General features: G+C 50.3%; 1 protein-coding gene across 1 annotated transcript in view; it reads right to left on the reverse strand.

Moving 5' to 3' along the window:
- Nucleotides 1-2,424: 2,424 nt before the first annotated feature.
- Nucleotides 2,425-27,647, reverse strand: part of KY (kyphoscoliosis peptidase) — a 67,336-nt gene continuing 42,113 nt past the window's right edge. Inside the window, exons 6-11 of the mRNA XM_007937093.1 lie at nt 25,255-25,337; nt 22,520-22,628; nt 20,671-20,788; nt 9,551-9,739; nt 7,987-8,177; nt 2,425-3,320 (exon numbers count right to left, since the gene is read on the reverse strand). Coding sequence (XP_007935284.1) covers nt 2,425-3,320; nt 7,987-8,177; nt 9,551-9,739; nt 20,671-20,788; nt 22,520-22,628; nt 25,255-25,337 — 1,586 coding nt within the window. The remainder of the gene's footprint in view (nt 3,321-7,986; nt 8,178-9,550; nt 9,740-20,670; nt 20,789-22,519; nt 22,629-25,254; nt 25,338-27,647) is intronic.

Below are 27,647 nucleotides of genomic sequence, written 5' to 3' on the forward strand. Positions count from 1 at the left end.
AAATGGGGTGCCTAGTTAAACCACGCGGAGGGGCCCGCTGATGCTCTGAGAAGGCGGGCCTGTCTCTGGTTCTCGGGACACCTCCTTTTTTTCTGGGTGGCATCCTCTGCACTACATGCATTGATTAATTTCATTGTTTTTTAAAGGACGCATGGCGCTCTCAGCAGCAATAGTGGTGATGTCCCCCCCGTGGCAGCCAGCTCTGGGTCCAATGAGTGACAAGTCATGGAAGGCACTATCTTGATGAAACACAGCAAATTTCTTTCAGCCCATGAAAACCAAAGGTGTGAGAAAAGGCTGCTTGGACGGTGTTTCCCTGTGGTGCTGCACACGGTCTGCCTGTCCAGCCTTTGAGCATTTCAGGCGTGAGTGACATGGTGAGAGCCACCTGGGTGGCAGAGCCCGTCAGAGGGCGCTGGGCATGGGCCAAGACAGCTCAGCCTGCCACCGGATGCGCCTTTTGGGCTTCTGTTCCCAGCTAGTCAGACAATGGGTACTGCTGGGACCTGGCTCTGGGCCAGATCCATCATGTGTGCCTGGAGACCTTTGGAATGGAGACTGCAGGGGGATGATAGGCTGGTATGTCAGGAGCCTGAAACTTTGGATAGGCCCTGGTGCTAAGAATGGCAGCAGTCCGGCAGTCCTCCTCCTCCTAGCTCCGGGATGGAAGGACCTGGGCCCACTTGCTTCACCCGTGCAGCGCCCACATCCAGCACAATGGGCGGTGCTTATTAAATGCCCACGAACATTTACTGAATATACAAATGTGAGGATGACACACTGGAGGAGTCTCTGAGGAGGCTTTGGGGATCTCTGGGGGTCCTGGCTGTACCTGTGCCTGGGGGCATTGGGAATTGTCATGTGGAGAGGACTGAGGCAGTGCTGATACTCTGGGGGGTGGCCACAGTGATGGGAGGGGCCGCTGAGCTGGAGAAGCCATGGGATCATCAGGGATCACCCTGAGGTCTATCTATGTGCAGGGATGGTGTTCCAACCGCCTTGTGGGCCTCTCTCCATCCTTTCTCTCCACTGCCCTTGCTGAAACCAACCATTCTGTTGTTTCCATGGCAACACTGGCCCCAGGCTCTGCTGTGGGTCAGCTGGGCAGTGAGGCCTTCTCAGGTCTGAGAAAGCAAGGGGCCCTGAACTGCCTCCACTGAAAGGTGAGATTCTGGGGGTCTCCCTCTTTAGAGAAAGGGAGGAAGGGAGATGGGATAGGGATTTCCCTCAGGGACAAGCACAAAACTGCTCCCAAGACAGACTGAGGTGGCCCCAGCAGTAGCTTTGCTGGTAGGGACTCTTTGGGAGCAGGGAAGAGCCCACATGCACTGCTCATGCCTGACCTCCCTACCCATGCTCTCTGTAAAGGGCATAGGAAGGGTCCTGAGGCAAAGCTTGAAGGGCTGTCCCCCCTCCTTTGACAGAGTTGCTTGGCAGATTTACTCCTCTAACGAGCACAGAATCCAAAGTTTTAGTCCCTTAGACTCAGGTTTCAGGCCTGCTAAAGGTGTCCCTCCATCCCTGGCCCTCACCTGGGATTCTCACGAGTGTGTACTGGCTGCTCTCTACTTTGGAATTTGACTGCTAACCAGAAGGCTGGCGGTTCAAACCCACCAGCCACTCCTGGGAAGGAAGGTTGGGCAATCTACTTCCATAGTGATACCACCTCGGAGACCCAAGCAGGGGTCACTATGAGTTGGGTCTGACTCGGCAGTGCGTTGCATTTTTTGTACCCTCCCCACCCCCTTTCCTGGTGCCATTTTCCTAGCTCTAAGTGGGGTGATCAGCCTCCAGCCAGTGGGGAGTCTGGGAGTAGCCTCTCCACAGCTTTTTTTTCTAGCGCTCTTGAAGAAGAAGAAGAGGCTGAAGAAGAGGCTAATTCGAAGGTAGTAGGAATGGGGAAGATAGACAGGTCTGGGAAAAGATGACAGCTCAATATTCCCTGGGGACCAGGAGTTGGAGAGAAAGGCGTGAGGTGACTAGAAAGGGGCTGAATGACAAGGATGACTCAGCCTCGCAAATCCTGTCCCTCTCAGCAGAGAGGAGAATTCTGAGAATTCTCACACCATCATGTGAAAAGCATTCGGCCTGGGATTTGCATTCCCACATCAACCCAATAACAACAACAACATCCATACAAGAAGAGGCACCTGGTCAGTGGCTACAGTTTACAATACCTTGGATTTACATAGCACCTTTTTCTTTTAAAGGGCCTTGGCCTCTGTCCCGCCAGTCATTGCTAAAATTTCTGTGCACAGCTCCTGCCACAGAGGAAAGAGACTGAGGCAGAGGCCTAGAAGTGATTTCATGCAGACTCAGATGTATCCAGGGCTCTTTGCACTTCCCTGGGGTCCTCCCTGGGCAGGCCTGGCCTTGGCTCTCTAGGAGGGTGTGGCAGGGGCTGGGGGACGAGAGTGTAGCCCTTCACTGGGCATTCACTTTGTATTTGAGGATGTAGGAGTAGAAGTTGTGGTTGGCGTTCTCCAGCACCATGACGTAGACTTCTTGGCAGCCTGCTGTGCTGCAGCTGCCCTCCCAGTAGCCCTCGTTGTTCAGGGTCAGGGGCCATGTGTCCTGCCCCTTCACCAGGGCCTTGGCGATACCGGGTAGCTTCAATTTGAACGGGATGTTCCGGTTGGCAGGAAGCACGCCGGACAGAGGCTCCAGCAGCTCATTGTCATGCCCCCAGTTGCCGAAGCTCTCGGGGAACATGGGCCAGTTCACCTTGGTGTTGGTGCAGCACAGGAGGTAATTGAAGACAAAGATGTAGTTGCCCACTTCCTGCCTCTTCTTGACAAAGATCTTGAGGGCAAATTTGCCGGCGTGGGGCAGCTGGACTTTCAGCTCTGTCCTCTTCTCCTGGTGCAGCTGGAAGATGTAGCGCCGTTGTGTCTCCTCAGTGATGGGGCCATCATCGCCATGCAGGGAGGCCAGGACGCTGATGCCCTCGTCCACGCCGAAGCTGATGGAGCAGCGCCCATCAGTGGTATGGATGATGGGGTCAGGGTGCGAGGGCTTTATGATTCCCATCTTCTCTGAGAACCAGCTGGGGCCCACGGGCTGGTGCAGCTCACTGGGCAGCTGGGCCCCGAAGTCCACATAGTTGCACTTGAGGGTGTACTCCAGCACTGAGCTGTAAATGTCGGAGTTGCCTTTGGCGAAGATCTGCAGCTTGTGGGTGCCCGTGGATGGAGGGTATACTTCCAGCTTCATCCCATTCTCTCTGAGACTCAGTAGCCCATGCTCCTGTTTGCCATTGAGCATAAACATGAAGAGCGTGGGGGCACAGCTCTCAATGGTGACCGTGGCCTTCCCGTTCACTGTGGGGAGAAGGCCAGGGCCAGATGAAACATGTCCAAGAGTGTTTGTAAACATTTAACTGCCTTTCTCAAACCCTGATTTGTAATGTGTAGTGCTACGCCCATTTCTATGGTGTAAATACTTCCACCATGATGCATTTTAAGCGACCCCTGACATCTGCAGCACACCACTGGAAGGGGCTCTTGGATCCCCTTTAGGTGGTTCTCTTCCCGAGATCTGGAGACAGGGCTCAGACCGGAAAAAACATGCTTCCAGCTGTATGAGCACATCCACCCACTGATTCACACTAGATGAAAGCTGCCTAGAGGCTCAGCCTGTCCAGAGCCCCTAGGGAATAGGGTCAAGGGGCTTATTATCTGGGCTCCTCAGGTCTTGCTTTCACATTGTTCCTTCTAGCATCTGTTCATTAGAGTGTCAACAGCTGCCATGTCAACATTTTACCTTAAAAACTTGCTGGAGTGACTTCACTTCTGGAAACAGTGTTCAGGGGAGGATCACTTTCCTGCTCCCTGCCTCTCCCTGAACCCCTAATTCTTACATAGGTGTGTCCTAGCCATGTTTCTGGAATGACTGTGAAGACTCAGGGCCCACACAGGACTCTCTTGCACCAACCCTCCTTCTCCCTCTCCCCTTGCCCTGCTGCGTTGCCTTCCTTTATCCTCATCACTGTTTCTCAGGGACATGTGGTCAGGTCCCTGGGTTTTGCAGTCCATGAGCACTCACCCACCTGGTCCTTCCTTCTTTCTCACAGGACTACGAGGAGGGGCAGTGGCTCCCCTGAGAGCCCCTCCTTATCTCTCCCTTGGAGGGTGATTCATCCCCTGCCCTAGCCCCAACCAGTCTCCCCAGCCTCGTACATGGACAAGAGCAAAGGAAGGAGACAACTGTCTGGTCCATGTGCACCAGTAACCTTCCCCCAATCTGGCCTCAGATGCTTTTGCTGGAGGGAGACAGACAGCCATGCCTGGACTCTAGGGTAGTGTCCATGAGACCGTCCATCTAGTCTACCATGAAGCCTCTGACTCCAGGCTTCTCAGCTCCTCCATTCAATGCCAACTCCCAACTCGGGGCATAGAGAAACCCCACCTGGGCCAGCAGGACAGGGACGGGAGCTCATAATAGCCCTCTACCTCCCTTCTTCACAGGGATCCCTGCATCTCCAAACCTTCCCTATCAACTCTTCACTCAACTTATATCCCAAACTACTCAAATGAGTGACCCCTCCCCACTATCTCTATTTCTTCTTCACTAAACTAAAATAAAAAAAATTAAGTCGATTCTGACTCCCATATGTCAGAGTACAGCTGTGCTCTGTAGGGTTTTCAAGAACTTTTTTTTTTTTTTTTTTTTTTTTAGAATTAGATCTCCAGACTCCTCTGGGTAAATGTGAACCTCCAATTTTTCACTTAGCAGCCAAGTGCGTTAACCGTTTGCTCTATGCAGGGACTCCATCCACCCACCAGCTTTCTGAAATCTGGCCTCTGCCCCCACTCTCCCAAGTCTTCAGTGACTTCCTAAATAACCAGGTCTCCCAGAACTTGACAGAGCTCTGGTGGTGTGGTGCTTAAGTCATGTGACTGCTAACCAGAGGCTGGTGGTTCAGGAGGATCCACAGTGCTGGCCATGCCTTCCTGCGTCCATGACCCTCTCTAGCCTGCTCCCCACCTCTCTGATCACACCATCTGCTTTCCACTGCCACTCATCTTCTGTCTGTTACATTAACTGTGGGGGTTCCTCGTGCTTTAATGCTGTTTTCTTTGTCTACATTCCCCATTGCCTTCAGTCACTTTGTGGCACATTTGTCCCACAGTTATCTCAAAGGAACGTGACCAAGAACAGTAGGCTTGTTATTCTCTCTTGGTTGAAACTTCCCTCACCCCTCACTTCCTGTTCTAACTCAGCACCTTGCTTCCTCACAGCTGCTGTTCTGCTCCATCCTGCACCGGCACTGGTTATGAGCAGGTCTCTCTCCCACACACCGAGGTCCAGATGACCATGTGATTCATATCAGGGGCATGGATCACCACCCAGAACCTGCACATAGCAGCTTGAGGGCTCCTGTGAAAAGGCCCACTGGGTCATATTCCTGTTCTGTGGCACACACCAAACTGGAGATCACGGGGAAGCCTGTCCCCTCCTTTCTCACCAGCATCAGTGTCCTCACTCTTGGGGCCACAGGGAATTCTTTCAGATATTTCAGGGCCACCCACTAGGCCTCAGGTTACTCACACACTCTGCTCCCTCTTTTCCAAATGCTTTTCCCTTCTCATCTTTTCCCTGCAATCCTGGGTAAGGCTTCAACTTAAACCTTCTGACAACAAAGAAGCCTTTCACAATTTTCTCAGAAGAGGCTGAGATCTATGGAAGCCCTTCTCCTAGTCCCTGGATCTTCCTGTTGAGGGAAATTACCACTGTTGTGAAGGAGCTCTGGTGTTGTAGAGGTTAAGGCATTTGGCTGCTAACCAAAAGGTTGGTGGTGCCAAATCCACCAGGTGTCCCATGGAAGAAGAGGAGGCAGTCTACTTCCGTAAAGATTTATAGCCTTGGAAGCCCAGTGGGGTCACTATGAGTTGGAATCGACTTGTTGGCAGTGAGTTTGGTTTTGGTTTTATCACCATTGTGATTAATCATGTGGCCCTTTTTTTGTAATGTCTGTCTTTCCTGTTGGGCTGTGGGCTCTGTGGGGACTGGGCTGGGCTTGTCTCATTTCTTGTCATGTCTAGTGGCTGGCCATGGTGCCTGGCCCAGAAGGTTTCTTAGCAAAGGTGTGTTGAATGACAGGAAGAAGTGAGATAAAGGACTGGCACCCTCTTGGTATCCCTTGTAGGAGCCCCTTGGCCTCTCCCCCTTCCCAGCCTCCTTGGCTCACTCTCCCTGCTCTCAGTGGCTTTCTGCCTCCCTGCTCTGGGTCTTCTTCCTTCTTTTCCTTTTGCCCACTTCAGTTTCCCTCTTTTGCTTCCTCCTCTGCCCCACCCTTAACCTAATTAGCTACTAAAAATAAATAGCCTTTAAATATGTATTACAAATATGGCATCAACTTGTATGTTACTATAAATTAAGAAATCTGGTGTTTACATGTTTGTTTCTTGAAGAGGCCCACTCAGCTCAATGGCATTTGTTTTATGTTGGTGTGGCCTGGTGACACTTTCCTGTGTTTGGATGACCCACAACAAACAGAACAGGTTCTCCATCTGATGTGCACGCAGAAAACAGATTCTTAAAGTGAGCAACCCCAGGCTGTTATTTTACCAGCAGGAGCTGCCAGGTATTTGTGGTTTTAAAAAGTACGCAAGAGCTTAGCAACTTGGTTAAGGAAAACACTGTGAGGTGGATGAGCCAAGTCAGCTGGAACTAACTTGGGGCCAATTGCGCTCTCTGGCTGCCCCCTCACTGTGCAGTGTACATTGAGGCTTCCATAGGCCCCCTGTACTAACAGCCTATGTGAACTCAGGGCTTCTGTCCTGGATGGAAAGAGGCCCGCGGGTGGCAGAGATGGTGCAGACAGGCAGTCCTTTGCTGAGGTGTTGCCCTGCTGCTCAGCCCAGGTTGTGTGCCCAACCCTGGACCAGAAGTTGGGGCTCTGGGGATGCATAAGACCTCTGGAGAAAGCTCCAGAAGACACATGACTGCTGTCCTGGGTCCCTGGGGCTGGTCTCCCCATATATCTCAGAGTGTGCAGCCCCACCCTGATGTCCGTGGATGGCTCCACTGGGGAAGTGAGCGCTGGGAACAAATGTCAGTCCAGGTCAGCTATGAAGGACAGCTAAACTTGGTGCTCTGCACTGTTCAGCTCCAAGGGAAGCTACCTGGGAAAGGCTGGATTCTGCCTCCAGGAGGGAAGAAGGGAGGTAGAGCAGAGAGGGCTCCAGGGACTCTGACAGCCAGCTTGTACCCCATCTGAACTTGGAAGGCTCTTCTCCAGAGCAGTGAGGGAGGGGTGCTGAGGAGGCCAACGGCTCCCTCTGCAGACCCAGCCCTTGTCTAGTGGTGCTGAAACTCGAATGTTGGGGCTCCTCTCCCCTGTTCTCTCTGCCGGGAACATGTCCATCCTTACCTACCCGTTATGTCTACCCTTCTCCATCTCCCAGGATGCAGGTCAGGCAGCTCCCTCAGGAAGCCTCCACCACCCTGTAAGGTACAACTGACCCCACTGTCCTGGGAGACCCCTGCCTCCTTGACTAGCTGGTTAGATCACAAAGGCACAGATACTGGCTCTGCTGGGTTGATATACACTCTCTGCCAGGAGTTTGGGAGGAGAGCATGCAGGCTAGTCAGCTTCTGCTGGGCACCTGAATTGGGAGGGTGTGTGGAGCCAGGGCTGCAGTCCTTTTTTCTGCTGGGTGAGCTGAGAGAGTCACCATCCAGGTCTGGCCCCCATGACAGACCAGGCTGTATGTCTTGCCTTCGGGTGCTAGTGAAACCTGCAGCCATCCAGTGTATCCCCTTCTTGGCTTACACTGGTGTGAGAGGGCTTCTGGTCCTGCAAATTGGCCTGTGCATGCATCCTGCCCCGACGGCCTGGTAATTGCACAGCCATCTGCACATATGGGCCTTACACTGTGGTCACACTGGCAGGGCCAGTCTTGTGTGGGCCCAGACTCCTAGAGGCATAGAGTAGGCTGCACTGTCCCTGCTGCCTGCTCCAGCCACCTGCTCCAGCGTTACCTGTTCTGATCATGGAGGTCTCCGGGTAGGCACTCAGCATCCCCTTGTTGTAGAATTCACTCTTGTGATACATACTGTTCTCAAACTGCCTCAGAGACTGAGGAGGCTTCAGCAGTTGCCAGTTCTTATTGTCTGGGAAATGGTCCTCGATGAATAGTGCAGGGTGGGTAAGGAAGTAGAATTCATTGTAGCTAGAGTGGAGGAAACGCTGGTGAGTAGCCATGTGGGGTTAGCAGCTGTTGCAGAAAGCAGGCATGACCACCCCTCACCAACTCTGCAGAGGGTGGCTTCCTTTTGGCTAACACACCCAGAGGAGGTCTCGCCAACACCCCCAAAAGGAAGAGGCACCATCTCCGATCTTTGGTGGATGCTCCACAAAGAGGCACCAAGGTAGGGTCTCAGACCCCTTCTAAGAGAAGGCCACAGCCTTCATTTGTGAGCACTCCAAGCATCAGAGAGTGCCAGGTGGGGAAAATGGGCTCTCCCTGCTCTCAAAGCCAAACAGAATATAAAGGGAGCAAAGGTGTAACTTGGGGACCATGTGTAAGGCAGTGGAACTGCAAGACAGCAGGGAGGGAAATTGGTCAAGTTCACTCTCTCCATGCACACCCCCACCCCATCTCCTCTCTTGCCTGCAGCTTGGCGGTTGGGAGGACTTCTGTGGTCCTTTGGAAGTTAGTGATGGGGGTCAAGAACAAGAATGGCAGGCTTATTCTGAGTGGGGTGATGCCTCACTCCACTGAAGGCAAGTGGTGTTCAGAGCTCACAGAGGGACAGGAGTGTGTCTATGAGTCCATAAACCCAGCATGTATGACTGTGTGCACTAGGCAAGTACTTGGTGTGTGTTGAGGGAGTGTTGAGATTTAAACTTCAAGATTTAAATGTTAGGGGGAACACTCTAATTTTTTCTGAGTGAAAAGGAATCTGAACTGTTGATGGACACTGTGGTCCATGATGAATGCTGTAACCTTAGGTTAAGACTGGGGTTGGCCAGAGCCTTGGAGGACAGAAACGCCCTAGCTGATTCCCGGCAAACCCAGCTACCATGCCCCCTGTGGCTCACAGTGACTCTGCCCCACAGACAGCTCTCTTCCCACAAAGCCAATACCCTTTTCTCAGAGATGGGATATGGCCTCATTCAACCTAGACAGGAGGACACTGGGCTCAGGGAGCCACGGAGAGAATTCTAGCATCAAGCACAGTTAACAGTCACTGGGCCAAAGGCCTGAGGGGAACCTGCAGATAATTAAAGAAGCACTCAGCCCTGCCTTCCTTACATCTGGCCTGTGGGTAAACGCTGGAGGCTTTCAGTGCTTTGGTGGAAGAAGCTATGGGGGGCAGGGCAGAGGGGATTTAGTCAATGGAGAGTGAGGTGACAAAAGGCTCTGGGTCCTCCATAAGCCTGCTGAACAAGCCATGTCTGTAAGAGGGTCTCTAGTAGCCCATTGAGAGCCACCCCATCTCTCCCACGGCCTCCACCCCCTTGCCACCTTGCCTTCTTCAGCCTCACACCTCCCCCATTTCCACTGACCAGATGCCCAGCAGAATTGAGACTGGTACTTACAGGAAGGTGAATTTGGAGGTGCTCTTGTCTACTAGGCCACTGCCCCAGGTGCTGTCCACCAGGTGCCACCTCCCCTCCAGGAACACAGCATTCCAGGCATGGTCGAATTCTCCAGAGAAGCTCTGGCCTATTTGGTAGCCAAAGCCCTTGGAGTAGCCAGGCACCGTCATGCACTGCACTCCAGCGATCCTGAAGTGGGGGGAAGAGGGCCTAAGAAGTGGCTCCACTGGGGCCAGCCTCCCATTATTCTGCATGTTGTCCCAGGCCTCAGGCATGTGTGCTGTCCGTCAGTCTGCCTGTGTCTCTCCTTCTTCCCGCCTCTCACATGCTCAGATATATACAGCCTTAAAGGCTTTTATCCTCAGGGACTTGGGGCTCAGGGGCTGCAATGCTGCCTGGTCCTGCCCTGTGCAGAATGGCTGCAGTCCCCATGATCTGCTCCTCCCTTGAGACTGTACAACTCATTTCTGAAATGCTTCTCTCCAGAGCTTGCCTGTCATGCTCTGTGAATAGCTCTTCAAGAGGATAACGGGGACACAACGGTGAGGATCACCTCAAGAATATGGAACCAAGGAAATAATGATGTTCTTCAACACAACTTGCGTATAAGGTTGAGAACAACTGTTGCAGGTACTGGAGCAACTATAAATCTGTAAGTATGTGATTGAAGAGTTGAGTCTAGGTGATATGGGTGGGTGTCACAGAAGGGTGCTGGGAAGGAGAAAACTGAGCCCCACTTTCTGCTCTATGTACTGCTCAAGGATAGTATGGGAACAGAAAGAGGTGTTTTGTCTGCGTGGAACCTAGGCACAAGAGGAGACCCCAGAGACAGGCAAGTCAGGGTCTCCAGCCCACATCAGGGCCACCACAGTGCATATCCCAGGCATTAAGGTCATTCACTGACTGCCCTTGCCATGGTGTTGGGGACTCCAGTAGCTGTCCCGCAGGAAGCAGAAATGCTGAGCCATCAACCTGACTTTTAGCATTCCCTTAAGAGTATGTTCCCCCACTATTCACTAATAAGTGACATCACTTTCCCGGAGTCTAAACAGTGGGAGGAGGCATGAGTCACCTCTGGGGATCATATAAAACTGCGTGTTTGTAGCTGTAATCCAGAGGCCCAGACCTGTACTGTCGACATGGCCCCAAGGCCAAAGCACAGGTGTCAAACGTGGTCCACTCCAAGTAGCCTAGGGTATCCAGTGAGTGGCCCAGGGTCTCCTTCTGAGAGTCTTTTCGCCTCAGCAGCCCTGCCTCCCCTTTCAGGGTGGTTGGTTACACATGGTAGCTGAGGAGGACTGACTGTGTGGACAGTTCTATAGTTAGTCTGACCTAGGGATACTCCATGCTAACCCTACTGGAGCCGTTGTGTGAACTGGAAAAAGGCATCCCTTCCTCAAGACACTTTTATTTCACTTGTGGAAAACTGTTATAATAAATGAACACAATTGTGTTATTTAGGGTGCCTGTGCTGCTGCCTGACCCTGCACAGTGCAGACCCTGTGCTTAGCTCAGATGAAATCCTGTTCTGTCTCACAGAGGCTGTTCTCTGGTGCTCAGGCCTGGTCTCCATAGACCTCATTGGCCATTTCATTTGCCCTAAACATGGGGCCATGGAGCCTGTCAGGGTAATGAGGTGAAACGGCTATACATTTTACTAGAGCACTTGAGAAGAATTTTCCTTATAACAGTAAGATTTAATTAAAAACAATCAGAATGTTGGGTCAAATATGATTCATCTAGATCCACCTTTCATTTGGAGAGTGAGTGAGGCAGAATGTGGTGTCCTGCAATGAACAGATTCTAACTTCCCTGCCATCAGGTGCTACTTAATGTGCACATAATGACTACACGGGACCACGTCTGCCTGAACTTCCTATACCTGCAGAGTCAGGCCACTCATGCTGACATTCCTGCCTGTGGCTTCACGAAAGGCCCAGACTCCCGGGCTCTTTAAGGAATCCCATCAGAACATACCAGCTGGGCCCTGTGGGAAGGATTTTGGGAACACTGGGGAAAGGGGCAGAGAGCAAGAGAAACTAGACTCTGAGGTTAGGATTTTCTGCTGGAAAAGGCTAAAAATGACTTCCAGGAGTAGAAAGGGCAGCCCAGAGGTAGGAGGCCCAGAAGGCAGTGGGCCGAGGAACCTGTGGGAGGACAGGAAGGCCAGCATGCATATTTGGGTTTACATGGTCCTTGCTTCACTTGGTGTCCCCGGACAGTGCAACACTTAGCCCACTTGGCTGCTAAGTGAAAGGTTGAAGTTCAAGTCCACCCAGGAGTGCCTTGAAAGAAAGGCCTGATGATCTACTTCTGAAAAAGGAGTCACTGAAAACCCTATGGACTGTAGTTCTACTCTGACACACTAGAATTGCCATGAGTCAGAATTGACTTGGATACTGTTGGTTGGGCTTTTTTGGAATGGTTTGCCTCACTTAGCAGCAATGGCAGAGCAGGGTGCTGGGCTGTGCTGGAGAGGGTGCGGGGTCGAAGGGTTTTTTTCCTCAGGCTGGAGAGACTCAAACTTATTTATAGCTTAAAGAAAACAGGCAGCAGACAATGGAATCGTGTTTTCAATAGGTGGTAACATCCATATACTCAGAGATTGGATGAGGACAAGAGAGTTGTGAATAATATTTTAGTGAAGTAAAAAATGCTCCCCATACAATGTTAATTGGAAAGAACATAGAAAATGCTCTAATTGGTAAGATGTCTGTCTGCGTGGATGTATATGTATGTGCAAGCACGCAGAATGAGACGGGGAAGGAGAGAGTGAGAGAAAGGGGTAAGGTGAAAGTCATCAATGTACGCTGATCTCTTAGTAATGGGATTATGGCGATTTTAATTTTCTTCTTTAAACTTCTCTATATCTTCTAAAATCTTAATAATGGTTATGAATTGGAAAATATCCATTAAAAACTACTTAAAATTACATTCTTCAGTGAATTATTTTTCTTTCTTTCCTAGCACGCCTGTTCATATCAATTCCTAGTGTGATGTGGAGGATAAGGGGAGTCCTGGGAACAACGGCGTTTCAAGAATGGCCCTTTTTACATTCAGGTGAACTGACTGAGTGGAGCAGTGGATCTCTGGATATACTGCCAGCTGATGCATGTTCTCTGCTCAGGGCCACCTGGGGTCAGGAAGGAAGGGGGTTTGAGTGAAATGGAGCAGGCCCTGAAGTGGGCAGAGGTGCTGGTCAAATTCTGCTTGAGAGAAGTGGGTGTTCTCACTGAGTGTGCAGGGTGGGGAGTGAGATGAAGTGGAGGTAAGAGCTGAAGAACCAAGTGGGGAGAGGAGTGAGAAGTCCCTTGATCCCTGAGAAGGACTGGAGAAGAAAGAAAGTGAAAAGCAGGATGTCCACCTGGAGGGCTCCGGGCTGGAGTGGTTGGAAGATGGGCTGAGCCAGTGCATCAAGGCTCTCTGGTCCCAGCTCTAAGGACCACCTCTGGTGTGACTTTGCCAGGCTCAATGTGGGCCAAGCAGAAGACTGGCATGGACTGATCTCTAGAGGTTGAGTCCCTAGTAATATGCTGATGAGAAGCTGGGGTGGGGGGATGGTGCATAGGGAGTGCCTGAGTCAGAGCAGAGATGAAGAATCAACTCAGCTGGAAGCTTGTGCTGTGCTTGCTGTGATATGAGGGAATGTTATTACCTGGCAGTGATGTGCAAGATTCATTGGACAAAGAAAGTCATAATGTCCAATGACACATTATTGTTAATAACCCATACTTCTCATGCAAAATAAAGTAATTCATATATATGAGATAATGCCTGTGGTACTGGTAGGTGTTTTGTGTCCAGCAGCTGGTTGCTAGTCAGGATGCCTCATGATCATTTCATTTCATTAAAAGGTCACTGTATGCAGCACTGTGTACAAAGCACTGTACCAGGCACAAGGGAGTATGACACGATGTGATACAGTATGATAGTTAAATATAATAGCCCCAGAGTAAGCCACATTCGCTGCCCTCCGGGTGCTCATAGTCCAGAACAGAGTGGATCCCTGAAGCCTGCCTAAGATGCCTTTGCTACGAGGGCACGAGCCCAGACAAGGAAGAATTAATGTTGCCTGCAGACACTGGGAAGGCACTGATGAAAGCAGAAGACAAGAAACATTTCCATCTCCAGGAATCCCTGGGTCTTCATAAAACTATGAGCCAAAAGGTTGGTTGGTGGTTCGAGTCTACCCAGAGGTGCCTGTAGGAAAGGCCTGGCAATCTACTTCTGAAAGATCACAGCCATTGAAACCCATATGGAGTGCAGTTTGGCTGTGACACACATGGGGCTGCCAGGAGTTGGGACTAGAAAATAATTTTTTTTTTTTAAGATCTTTGATATATTTTAAAGATATTTGCCCAAAATATCACCCAAGGAGATTTATTTATGACCTCAGGCTGCAAGTATCTTGGCTTTTACTTTCGACAGTTCTGACAATCCTAGTCGTCACCTCCACACCTTGTGGCTGGTGTGTGTATTGCAAGCCACAAAGAGAAAACATGGCAAAAAACGCCCTGAGCAATGTCTCCCTGGAGAACATGAGGGAAGCCACAGCCCCCTCCCAGTAGGTGTCAGGGCACAAGGACCCAACCAGAAAAGCCCTGAGGGGAGGAGTTTCCAAGGTGCACACATCACCACCAGATGTGGCCTGATGGAGAGGGACGGAACAGAGGTGCAGTAATGCCGAGGCTTTCCTTAGTGACCCTGAAGGTGCTGTGGCTGCTGTGAATATATTAATTAGCCTTATTATTTAAAAACTTAATTGTGTGATTCTGATTATAATTTGGTGCTATGAATCCTCAGGTATTAAGTGAGTAGGGAGGTGGAGCAAGACTGTGGCTGCTAACAAAAAGGTCAGCAATTTGAACCCACCAGCTGCTCCACAGAAGAAAGATGAGGCTGTCTGCTTGCGTAAAGATTACAGCCTTGGAAACCGTACGGGGCTGTTCTACTCTGTCCAATAGTGTTGCTATGAGTCAGAATCAACCTGATGGCAGTGGGTTGAACACATCTGGGGAAGGAGCCATGGTGGCACAGTGGCCAAAGTGCTTAGCTGCGAACCAAAAGGTTGGTGGTTTGAACCCATCAGTGGCTTTATGGGAGAAAGATGAGGCAGTCTGCTTCCATAAAGATTTACAGCCTTGGAAACCTGATGTGGCACTTCTACTCTATGCCATAGGGTCGCTATAGGTTGGAATCAACTTGATTGTGTGGATTTTTAGATCGTCCAAAACCAAAAACCAAACTCATTGCCATTGAATTCATTCTGCCTAATAGCAACCCCCATTGGGTTTCCGAGGCGGTAAATCTTTACAGAAGTAGATCACCCCAACTTCCTCCTGTGGAGCAGCTGATGGGTTTGAACCACCAACCTTCTGGTTAGCAGTCAAATACCTCAGGCACTGTGCCACCAGAGGCCCTCCCATAGCCACCATGTACACTGCTGCAGTCAACACGACAGCCAAGCTTGAGCAGCTGTGTGGCTGAAGTGTGTGGGGAGGGGCAGCTGGGCTCAGACCAGAGTGGGCTTTCCCAAAACTGATCACCTCCCCCAGGATATCTGAGCCAGGTGGGAAAAAAGGGAGGGAGGTAAGGAAGGATTGTAGCTGTAGGAAAGACAATGAAGCAAGCTTATTTTGTGTATTGTATTGAAAATATGATTTCTGTACTGCAGCAGGACAAACATAACTGTGACTTAGGTTTCAGAGTTTATGTTGTTAATTTCTTATAAATATTAGACTTCCTTTATGTTCCTGCTATGTGCTCCTTCCCCCCTCTTCTCACTCTACCTTTATGGAGAAGTAAGTGACTTATGTTGTTGTTGGATGCTATGGAGTCAGCCTCCAATTCATGGTGAGCCCATGCACAGTGCACCACGATGCTGCCTGGAACGCCATGCCCATGATCAGCTGCAGGATGAACCACTGTGGTCCGTAGGATTTTTACTGGTTGATTTTTGGAAGGAGATCCCCAGGCCTGCCTTCTTAGTCTGCCTTAGTCTGGAAGCAAGATCTGAAACTCATTCAGCATCACAGCAACATGCAAGCCTGACAGATGGATGGTGGCTGGACATGATATGCACTGCCTGGGAAATAAACTTGAGTTTCCCCCATGGAAAGTAAGAATTCTATCATCACTCCACTACCACTGTCCACCAGTAATTTATAACCACACTCATAATTCTCACTCCAAGTGCCTGTTTAGAGTGAGATGCAACCATAGCAACTTCCTCTCTGGCAGGTGAGGATTCAGGGGTTCAGAAAGGGAGGCTGACTTAGCTGGGACACACAGCAACTGGCAAAGCAGCACTAGAAAGCTGTTGTCCTGACACACAGTTTGGGGGCTATGAATTACACCACCGTTTTTTAAAAATCAAGATCTTAATTACAAGCTTAAGGATGGTATAAAGAGTGTGATATTATAAGATGGTTTACTACTGTGATATAATTCATCTTCGTGAGCACCATCCCCTGATGTAGCTATAAGGATGGGGGATGGGTTAGAAGTCCCTTTCAGAGGCCTTATATGACAGTCAGAGTTGGGGATACTTTAAATAAATCTGCATCTCTCAGGAGGCTTTGAAGGCCACTCCCCATGCTTGGGGACCTTGGGACCATCGGTGATATTGTGGTGACTGGAAGCAGCCACCTGACCGCACAGAAGCCTGTGACAGCTGGAGGATGGATGGAAAATCAAACCGACAGCTGACTGGTGACAACCAGCATCCTCAGCATCAAAGTGTCTCACTGGTAATAAGCTCCTGGCTTCATCACAAGTCTCTTTGGACAGTCTGCTAGTTGGTGGTGTGAGAGCCATGATAACAGGGGGAGGGAGTGCACTGGAGGCTGACTCATAGTGGCAGGAGTCTGAGGAATTAAGCATGGTCTCTGCAGGGGAATCAAGCAGAATCAATTAAGGCTGTGGGTAATGGAGGCAAAAAAGGAGCAATAATCCAGTGGAAGGTCAGAATGAACCTGGGCCAGCAGTTACAGGTAATACCCAACGTTAGATCACCCAATAAGCAAGGTAAGCAGGGCTTACTTGTGCTTACTTACTCATCTGTAATGAATAGTTTCATATGTTTTTCACCGTCTGTGCTTACATTGCTTATTGGGTACTCCATCCCTGTCAGGGGTTGTAAATTTGAAAAGAGGCATTAATTCTGTAGGGAGATGCTGTCGGGTTGGGGGAGAGACAGATGCCAGCGATACTTAGAGCAGAATCTTTGATGTGGTGAAAAAATATGAAATTGTTGACTACAGAGTAGGAAGAAAGCACAAGTAAGCCCTGCTTACTTTGCTTATTGGCTAATCTGCCCCTGGCAATAGCCCTAACAACAACAAAAACATACCACTTACTTAGGAAGGAAGATGAGGAAATAGAAGATGTTGCGAAAATACTTGAACTCCCCCCCCCAGTTACTTTATGAAACCAGTCCTGAACGAGGCATTGCAGGGAAGTGGAATGGACTGGCAACAAGTAATGATGGTCATGTGGGTACAACTCTGGCTAAGAGGCCACCCTGACAACCAAGTTGGGATAAATGAACATGTGGGGATCACGTGTCTTCGGTTACTAAAGAATTAGCTAATGAATCTACCAAACTTTCGGCAGTTCTTTTTAAAGTTAGGGGGAACTAAGAAAGTGATAGCTGGACAATGAATAAGGAAGACTAAAGAAGAACTGATGCATTTGAATTGTGGTGTCAGTGAAGAATACTGAAAATGCCATGGAATGCCAGAAGAATGGACAAATCCGTCTTAGAGGAAGTACAGCTGGAATGCTCCTTAGAAGCGAGAATGGCCAGACGTCATTTCTTGTGCTTTGATCATATTGTCACAAGGGATCATCCCTGGAGAATGCCAATCATGCTTGGTACAGTAGAGGGTCAGCAAAAAAGGGGAAGACCCTTAATGAGATGGCTCAGTACAGTGGCTGCAACAATGAACTGAAGCTCGTCAACGATTGTGAGGATGGAGCAGCACTGGGCAGTGTTTCATTCTATTGTACACAGAGTTGCTATGAGTTGGAGCCAACTCAATGGCACCTAACCATGAGAAAATGATGCATGCACAGGGTTACTGACCTTTAAGGCAAGAGTTAAAAAATTCAACTGTGAGCTATTAAATGTCCTGGCCATGTGAGGAATCTTGTACATAGTAACTGCCAGGTTGAAAACCAAACTTTAAAAAATGATGCAGAGATGTGGGGATATGTTTTAATGTAGGCTGATACGGCCATTGTTAAGCATCCAGACCAGGCTAAAAAGCTGACAGTCTCACTCAAGGCAAGTGTCAATTTTCAGAGTCTATGTGGGCTGATGCAGCGTGCAAGAAAGTTCTGCAGAACAAAAATACTCCAATACTCAAGAAGGACAGAAAAAGTTAAAAGAACAAAATCCCAAAGTCAGGTTAGCAAACTCTAAATTGCATGGTCTCATTTAATCCTACAGCCCCAGGCACTACAGTCCCCAAAGTACAGATGAGAAAACTAAGACTCAGAGAGGAACAAATATAATAAGTACTAGAATGTAGCTCTTTCTGGCTTTAAATCTGGCATTCCTCCTATACCATGCAAGAAAGCTTATACTGGATAAAGAAGGAGATATCCTATGAATTAAGGAAAAAAAACCCAAACCTGAGCATTTTTGAATTCAGATGAAAATAATAATTCTGAAAGTGATGCCAGGCATAAAAGGAGCTGAAAAAAGATTGATGGTGATGTCATTATTTAAAAAGAGAGTAAAAGAGGCCTGTTTCACACATGACTGCTAGGAATATCCTATCATTTCCTGTCATTCCAAAAATATCTATAAAGGGCCTACTGTGTGTAGGAGCTCTGTTGGTTCAGTGCCTAAGGCATTTGTCTGCTAACCAGAAGGTCAGTGGTTCAAACCCACCAGCTGCTCTGCGGAAGGAAGATGGGGCAATCTACTTCCGTAAAGATTTACTGCCTTGGAAACCCAATGGGGGTTGCTGAGTTGGAATTGACTCAATGGCAGTGAGTTTAGTTTGGTTTGGTGTGTAGGATACTGAGATAGGTCCTGGCAGAGGCAAAAAGAGGGAAAAGTGAAAGACGTATAAGACCTGGTTCTCGAAGTGAATGAAGAGATGAGCACACTTAATATCTTTGCACAGAACAAGGTCTGGAAAGAAATACGACAACAAGTTAAACAGTATTTTCTCTAAGTGGTGGGATTTGGGGTAATTTTAAATGTTGCTCTTTTTGGTTCTGTACATTTTATAAATTGTGTACAATAAATAAATGTGCTTTTAAATTTAAAAAGGTATTGAATAAAAGGATAAGTTAACACCAAACCAAAAACCCACTGTTGCCATTGAGTCTATTCTGACTCAGAGTGACCCCATGTGACAGAGTAGAACTTCCCCACAGGGTTTCCGAGGCTATAACCTTTATAGAAGCAGAGTGCCACATCTTTCTCCTGCACAGCAGCTGGTAGTTTTGTACCTCTGACCTTTCGGATAGCAGCTGAATGCTTAACCACTCCGCCACCAGGACTCCTCAAGGTAACACAGGAGCAAGAGCAGGTATATAAGGAAGAAGGCCGATGACAGCAAGGGCAGGAATGGTTGAGGTGCTGACTTCCAGGGGTAGGGCCTGGAAGGAGCATTAGGGAAAGGGGAGCAGGGTGAGTGTGAGGAGACACACGCACACGCAGTACTGAAGGATGCAGGTCTCAAAAGGTGGTTGAGATGTGGTGTTGGAGGACTTTGTGGGGCAGGGTGGGCTTTCAGCCTTGTTCAGGAACCAAAGACCAGAGGAGCTGGTGAGGACCCAAGTGCCTTTGAGAGGCAGGCAGAGTTGCCTGGTCTGGAGTGGGGGGCGGAATGTGGTGGTTGGAGAGGGCTGCTCTAGGGGAACAGCAGGGGATTGGCCCGGGTGGTATCCTCTGCACCCCAACCTGCCTTAGTTGTCCCTGCACTGTGGTCTCAGGGCTGGGCCTTGGAGGTGAGGGAAGGGAAGAGCAGAAACCAGAGCTGGAGGTTTGGAACAACACCAGATCAAGGTGTATATCTATGTTTAGGGGCAGGGATGGAGGGTGGGAAGTAGTGCAATGGGGCAGGGGGTCAGGCTAGATGTATATCTATGTTTAGGGGCAGGGATGGAGGGTCGGAAGTAGTGCAATGGGGCAGGGGGTCAGGCTAGGAGGTTGTGTGTCTCCCAGGAGCAGGATAGCAGGATGTCCTGTGGCATGTGTGTAGCATTAACTCATCACAACTGCCAGCACTTGGTTGCATGAATTCCCACCCGAAGTCCTGGAGGGCTGACCTCTGGGGCCTGAGAAGACCCGCTCCCAGAGGTCTGAAGACACAGTGAGCAGCCATTCATGGATCCCCCCCGGGGAAGGGGCTCTTTGGTGATCCCTGAAGCTGGCTCAGCATTTCCTGGAGAGCCCAGCAAGCCTTAGAGAGAAAGCACAGGAAGCTGTGAGGGTCATCTGTGCTCCTCCAGCCTTGAGTAGAAGGCACCCAGAACTAGGATTGATGCCCCAAATACAAATGATTTCCTCACCTGCCTCCCACCCATTATCCTGATAGACCAGAGCTGCTGCTGCCCCAGCAACCTGGTTACTTGTTCCCAGATCCCTGAAAATGGAACCCAAAGGCTCCCAGAGAAGCTGCTTCCTAATTGTTCAATAGCTTTTCCAACTACCACATCTGTTCAGGTAGGAGGCCTTTTGTTTCCCAAGAGAGGCCTCCTGTGTCAGCCCCTAGGACAGCCTTTCACAGTCCCCTTGGCATCAGCAGCCATCGTCCTCCCATTCCCAAGTCTGCCATTCTTTTCACCTTCAGCTGCACAGAGATGGGAGAAGGCAGAAAAAAGGCCTTTTATAACCAAATTATCTCTGTGCATTCATCTGCCATTATATTAATGCATCACGAAGCTCGGCAGATGGTACAAAGTCAATTATGCTGGCGTTTTAAAGGGAGAAATTGACCTTTTCGAGACTCACTTGGATTCCAGGGCAGAGTTTGCAAACCTCTGTTTCAGGCCTGGCATGGAGGCAAAGGTTGGCTGCTCTTTGGAAGGGGGAAGGGATGGGGTTGTGGTGGTCAGCCCCTGGGGACTGGCTACCTTTGGAAGGATGCCTCTCCTACCTGCACATTTTCTCAAAGAGCCCAGCATAGCCATCACAGTTGGTTTTCTGGGTTTGCAGAATGTCAGTGATCTTGAAGGCTTGGCGGTCCTTCTCCTGGGCAGCTACGATGTCATACTCTGGAGGGCAGAGGAGGGGCTGTGAGCAACTGAGCCCAGAGCATGTGGCCTAGGCTGAGGCAGAGGAGAGAGAGGGCTCCACTTCCTGGATCATTGCGCCACTCCTCAGTGTGCTTTTTGGCATCACTTGGGCTTGCTTCCCTCAGCCCCAGATAAGGTGAGTGGAAGAAGGGCCTCAGCCCTCAGGGAATTGGGAAAAACATCACCTCTTTGTGCAGGTGGTGAGAGAAAGAGTAAGGCCTACACAGAGCAGGCCACTTGGCTCCTCAGACCTCTGAGGAGGGGCTGTGAAGGGAAAGTGTCAGATCACCCAGTAAGCAAGGTAAGCACGGGCTTACTTGTGCTTACTTACTAAGCTGTAGTGAACAGTGTAGTTTTGTTCTCTACAAATCAGTAAGTAAGCACAAACAAGCCTGTGCTTTCCTTATGTATTGGGTACTCTGCCCCTGGAGGGAAAGGAGCCATGACCGATACAGGGATGGAGGCTGTCCTTGATTATCCCACAACATAACCCTCACAGCTCTGCAAGCAGCTCATCTACCTTTGCTGCAGCTCCCAAGGCCAAGGTCACATGCTGACCCACAGGGGGCTCTTTGGGCTATGGTTACAGCTTGCCCCCAAATGAAGGAAACTATTCTCTCACAGTCACTTCCCTAAGGAGAGGATGCCAGTATTGTGAAAGGGCCATGAGCCCTGTGGTGAAGTCCTGAGGCAGAAATCACTGTGGTCACTGAGGCCATAAAGGGAGACAGAGGAAGAGATAGAGAGAGAGGGAGGGAAGAAAGGAGAAGCGGGGGAGAGAGAAAATATAGGGGGGGGGGGATGTAGTAAAAGAAATACTAGTAAACATTTTGTTTCTGGTTTCTGATCTCCTGCCCCGTTAAGGCCCAGGCTAAACTGGTGCGATTAGGGTGGGAGGAGGTGGCCCCTTGGGCTCCATAGTCAGACCTCCTACCTGTGCCAGGTGAGCTCATCCTCTAAGTTCCATCCCTAACTGCTGGCTCAAGCCCTGGTAGCAGCAGGTAGGCAGCCACTTTGGCCTTTAAGTCTCACAGTAATCACTAGGAGTTTGTCCCTTGGCCTGGATCTTCCTTCCGTTCATTTGTGTTTGGAAGACTCCCCTTAGCAATCACCTCTGAGGCTGTGCTCCACCTGGAGAGACTCACAAGGTCCTCTTGTGGAGAGCCATGGGCAGGCACACAGGCCCAGGTCTCCTGAGTGGTCGTGAGACTCCTGGAGACTGGGCTGGAGTCAGTGAACAAGGTGGCCCGTGTGGGAACAAGGAGTGGGGAGAGGAGAGCCCATCCTTCCTGGCACTGGTGCTTTATGAAACCTTTGGCATTGCAATTACTTTTCAAAGGCTATGGTTTCTTCCTAATCAGTGGTGATCTTCCTTGCAGATGACTTTGTATCCTGGATTCTCATCCCTGTACAGCAGGTTTACCAGGAGGCCAAGAGTGACGGAGGCTGTTGCCATGTGAAGGGCCCCAGCTCTGGCTGCTGGCTGTGGGCAGAGGGCTGAGTGGGGTTCCCACCCATGGGTGATCGCCCCCTTAGAGATTGTTGGCACATGGTGAGAGCTGCCCTCCTTGGCTAGTCTTTGGTTATTCAGTCCAGCTATCTGGGATCCCCTCTCCCCCATCCTCCCTCTTTCTCCACATACACTGGTGATCAAGTCCCAGAGACACACCCCTGGGGTTCTAGGGTCAGTGGTGCTACAGGTGGGCCTACCTATGTGGTGGCAGATCCAGATCCAGATGGCGCGGACCCTCTCCAGGTCACTGTTGGCCTCTTGGACCAGGTCACTCACCAGCTCATCCAGGCCACTCTTGACCATCACCTGGGGAGTGGGAGCAGTGGGCTGTGTCAGGGACTGGAGGAGGGCTGTGGGCAAGCTGAGAATCCTACCACCTGCAGCCAGAGTGACTCCTTCTCCAAGAAGAAAAAGAGGGGAGGCCAAGAGGTACAAAAGCTGGACTGAAGGTAACTTGGTGAAGGGTTGGACAGGGTGGACAAAGCTGACTAGCCTAATACCTGGTCTCAGAGCCACCACATCTTTTCTCTGTAGTTCCTGGGGCTAGTTAGATGGGCATCCAGCAATAGCAGCCACAGTCAAGAACAAATGAGCTTTTCTTGAAGGGACCCTCAGCAGGAAACAGGTGGAAGTGCTGGAAAGGCAACTCTGACTATGTTCAATCTTTCTAGAGCAGCTGAGGATAGTGAATGCTTAATTTCTGCCACTGGGGTTCATGTCTCACTTCAGCTCCCACCTCTATGGCACTCCATTATAAACTGGAACCATCCTACCATTCATATCTGCACTCCAGGGTTCCTCCCTCAGACCACTGTCCACTACACTGGCTCTCGGATCTCAAGGAGGCCTCTGGACCCTTCTTTCTTCCAATCTCCCAGCTTCTCTTTGTTTTATTTTCTTCTATGTCTACTCAGGCTCTGTGGTCCTCGTCTTTGTTCCTCTCCCAGGACCCAAAACAGCATGAGACACCTTGCAGAACCACATTATAGTGTGAGTGACTCCAAAACTAAAAAAAAATCAGTTTTGTGGCTTCTGGTCCTTTGGTCCCAACCTGGTCCTAGTTAGGCCTGGCTTACTCTGTGGCTGGGTATTTGGTCTCAGCTGGGGTCTGTAACTGCTCACCTGTGCCTGGCCAGCAGCCTGTCCCATTGCTTTTGACAGCCATTACAAAATATCTCACCCTCTTCAGCCTCTGGACAACCCCTCCCATCCCTCAACAGATGACCTGGCCTTGGACACCCAAGAGGCCCAGGCAGGAATGCTGAATCCCACATACTACCCACATTTCTTTCCTGCTTCAGCCTTTGCTGGGACTACTCTTTGTCAATCAGTTGCCTCCCTCTCCTGAGTCCTCACCTCTTCCCTCCCCTTCCGGCTATTCTATCCCTCCATTTCTCCTAGTCTCTTTCTGAGTACTGCCCATGTCTAGCCTCTCCTTCTTTGCCAGGCTCCTGGTGGGCATCTCTCCATTAACTGGCCCTGCTTTTCCACCTTCTCTTTGCTCCTCAACCCTCTGGAGTCCAGCTGAGGCCTCCAACCCTCCTCTTAGCTACCCTTCATGAAGTAAAAATCAGTGCTTTCAGTGCCAAAGCAGCAGAAATGAGCCTGTCTTCATCTCACTTGACCAGCCTGTGTGGCTTACATTGCTGGACTATGCCTGCCCTGCATCAGCTATCTCCCTGGACCTTCCAGGACATGGATTCTTCCTGGCTTCTTTGTTGGCTCCAGGCCCTTCAGACTGCTTCCCACCCAGTGCTCTCTCCATAGACGGACACCATCCTATGGCTTCAGTTCTTAGCTAAATATGATGATTCTCAAATCAGTGTTTCCAGTCCAGACCTGTCCACCAGCTCCAGGCTCATCTGTCCAGCTCATTATTTCCACTGCATGTGCTATAGGTAACCAGAGCCCACTGTCCTCCAAACAAACTCATCATCTTCCCAAATTTGCTCCTTCTTTGTTCCTCATGGTGAGGGATTGCCTTGTCCTCCCCCTGGTACTCAATTCAGCAATCTGGGAGCCCCCTTTCCTTTCACTTCACTCCACACCCACTGGTGACTGAGTCCTTTACCTCTGTCTCCAGCCCAGTATTCACCTTTGCCCTCTTCTCTGTCCTCAATACCTCTACACATTCTAGGCTAGGCCTTCTCTTGCCAGGATAGTTGTATGTCCCTCAACTGACAATGTGACTGACCCTAAAGAGATCTTGTCGACCCATGCATTCATTCAACAATTCCTGAGTATCCACTACGTGCCAACCACAAGGTGGTCTTTCTAAAACTCTAGGTGTTCTTCCCTGCTTAACATTCTAGGATGCCTCACTGTGACCTCCAGAAAAGGGTCCAGCTCCTTGGCCCTTTCTATTAGACTCTTGCTGGCCAGGCTTCTGTCTGGCTCCATGACTTCCACGAGTCCCTAGTGCTTCATCTGTTATAGCTGCCCCCTCCCCACATCCAGACATGCCCAGGTCTGAGGTGTGAGAGCCTGGCAGGCCACACGCTCTGGGCTGAGTGTGGCTGTGGTCACAGTGGATGCCGGTCTTCTGCATCCATGGTCCTCCTCTATCCTCTCCCTCTCTTCCTCCATAGGGTGGGGCTGGCATGGTCCAGGAGCAATAATGCACAAATGGGCCTGAGAAGGGCTGGCCAGAGGGACCTGGCAGAGGTGCCTGGCAGACAAGCTGCTTGAGGGTGTGCCACCTGGAGTGGGAGGATCAGAAGCATGGGTGGGGCAGGGGGATAGAATGACCATTGGTCCTGAGGAGGGTCCTCTGTACCCCATCCACATACTGTAGAAAGGCACTCTCAGGGCATCCATCCAAGTGATTCAGGATATGTTTAGGATGGACCTGGGAAGAAGCTTTGCCATCCTGGGTCAGGGAACGCCAAGTCAACTTGGGGGGCTCATGGCTGGAAGCACTGGGCTGTCCTACCTGTGACGCATGAATGTCCAGTTTCTCAAACTGCCGCAGGTCCAGGGGCATGGATTTCAGGCTGGACCGGTCCCAGGGGTAGGCTGGAAACACAGGGAGGCCACAGTCAGTTGCTGAGGCCTACAGAGAAGACTGCCTGTCCCAGGCCTCACTGCCTCTTTGAGGAACTGTGACTGCCCTACCTTTAACAATGATTCCCAAAGCCTGACTCCTGAACCACTAGGGCCAAGAACCTATCTTCTTTAAGTGTTCTTTGATCAAATTAGTTTGGGAAATATGACAAATCCTATGAGCATATGCCTATTTGCAGACTCTGGGAAGTTAGCACTAAAGAAATTGGTTTAACATAACATCCATCAACTCAGACATATTTGATGATGGAATCCCCTTCCTTCCCACCATTCAGTGTTTTTCAGATTCCCTGATAACTTTTCTAGGAATGAGTGCTCTGTGGGAAGCGTTTGGGCAATGTTGCTAGCCCCTGTTGAGTTCAAGAAGGAAGGGTCTGTGCCCATGGACATGGTACCCCAGGGTGGAGGTGCCACAGATCACTCTGAGTATTAGAAGAGGTCATGAGGGGGCTGAGTGGTCTGAGCTTCTGTAAGATGAGATGTTTGCCCTCCTCCCTTGCCCATGGTTAGCTGGAGACTGCGGCACGAGGAAGTAAACTGGATGGAGGTGCCTGGCAATTCTCCCCCACCCCCCAGGTGCTGTGAGGAGGCCCCTGAGAGAAGCTGGGCCTCAGAAACACTCAGGAATGTCCAGTCTTTTTTTGTAGGAAGCCTTGTTTCCCAAAACCTGGGCCTTGAGTTTCACATTGCTAGGATAGAGATACAGGGAGGAAAAAAACCTCAAGATTGTGTCTGATGCTGACACAGGGCCAGCGGCCTTCCAGCTCCCTCTATTGGACACAGGACAGCCCTCGTCAGCTGTTGCCAGGGGTCCTGTTGCAGGGCTGACTCACCAAGATTAGACCAACAGATGGGTGGATAGCAAACCCCTGTCCCAGCCCAGAGGAGAGCCTGAGCTCTGGTGAAGTCCTTCTTAATTAATGCCACTTGAGCCAGGGAGGCCCAAATCAGGGAAGTTGGGTGTGAGGACAGGGTGGGATGGGTGGAGGAAGGGACCAAAGTGAAATTGATCCCCTTACTCAGTTGGACCCACCCACCTCTCAGCCAGTCATCTCAAGTGCCTCTGGCCTTGGGTGAGTGAGATGTGTTGGTGGGGCCCAGGACGTAGCAGGGAACCTGGGAAGAGCAGAATGATGTGAGGAAACACCAGCTGGGCTGCACAAGGCCCAGGTTCTGGTCTGGATTTGAACACCTTGCTGGGGGGCCTTTGACCAGCCACATAACCTCAGCCACATATGTGTAGAACTCTTGGGAGAGTGAATAGGATGGTGGGCCATGTTGCTACATCCCTATAACTGCTCTCTGGAAGGGTGCAAGCTGTGGGGCTGCTATAACTGCTCTCTGGAAGAGTGCAGACCTCTGAGTCCTAGAGCAGGGATGTGAGGCCCTGTGCCCAGTGGGGAGGCTACAGCTGCATCTTGACTATGCATCCCCAAGGGCAGCCACTGCCTTGGCGTGATAGCCCCAGAGAGATATGGTGAGGGGGTGGGGATGTGTGTCATTTCCAGCCCTGGCTTAAGCTACTCCATGAGCCTCTTCTGGACCATCATTGGTTGTGAGGGCAATGAACTTATGAAGCTGACCCATGTCTGGCCACCAAGGAATGCCACTCCTCGAGTCAAGTTTAGCTTCAGAAGCAGGCCACATGGATTATCCTCTTTTCCCCACTGTCCCAGGGTCCCTTCCTGCTAGAAACCAGACCATCTTTCTTCTTATGCCAGACTGGATTTGGCACATTCCCTACATTTCACCTCATGCTGCTCACTTGTTTCCTTAAAGCCCCTGAGGTTTGGTCCTTTGACCTGAAGCATCTCAATAGATTCTCACTGTATCACTTGTCTGGCACATCCAGGATCTGGTTTGCTCCTCTCCAGAGAAGGGATAGGGCACGAGGTGGGCAAGCCAGCTGTGCAAACCCTATCACAAAAGCTGTGGTCTCATCTAGCAACCTAGCATCCTCTTTCTTTGTTTGTTTGCTCCTTCTACAAGTCATTCCTGCACTCCCAGTTTTTTTTTTCTTTTTTTATTTTGTGCTGTATAATCTTACATTGGAGCTATCTTGAAGCCAGCTGGAGTCCTGGCTCCTATTCAGGCCTCTGGTGCTGGAGCTATGATTTCTTGGTTGGCCATTGCTGAGAATACCATGTAATCCCTATCCCATGTGCTCTTGGAGTACAGCCATCTATCCAGCCAGCCCCTTGGAAGAGGGCAGGGAGACCCTAGCAGGCCCCTGCTGAACTTCCCCCTTCAATGCCCTCTCTC

This window comes from Orycteropus afer, unplaced genomic scaffold (assembly GCF_000298275.1).
Source record: "Orycteropus afer afer isolate SDZICR_OR568_19922 unplaced genomic scaffold, OryAfe1.0 scaffold00003, whole genome shotgun sequence".
NCBI classification, from domain to species: domain Eukaryota; kingdom Metazoa; phylum Chordata; class Mammalia; order Tubulidentata; family Orycteropodidae; genus Orycteropus; species Orycteropus afer.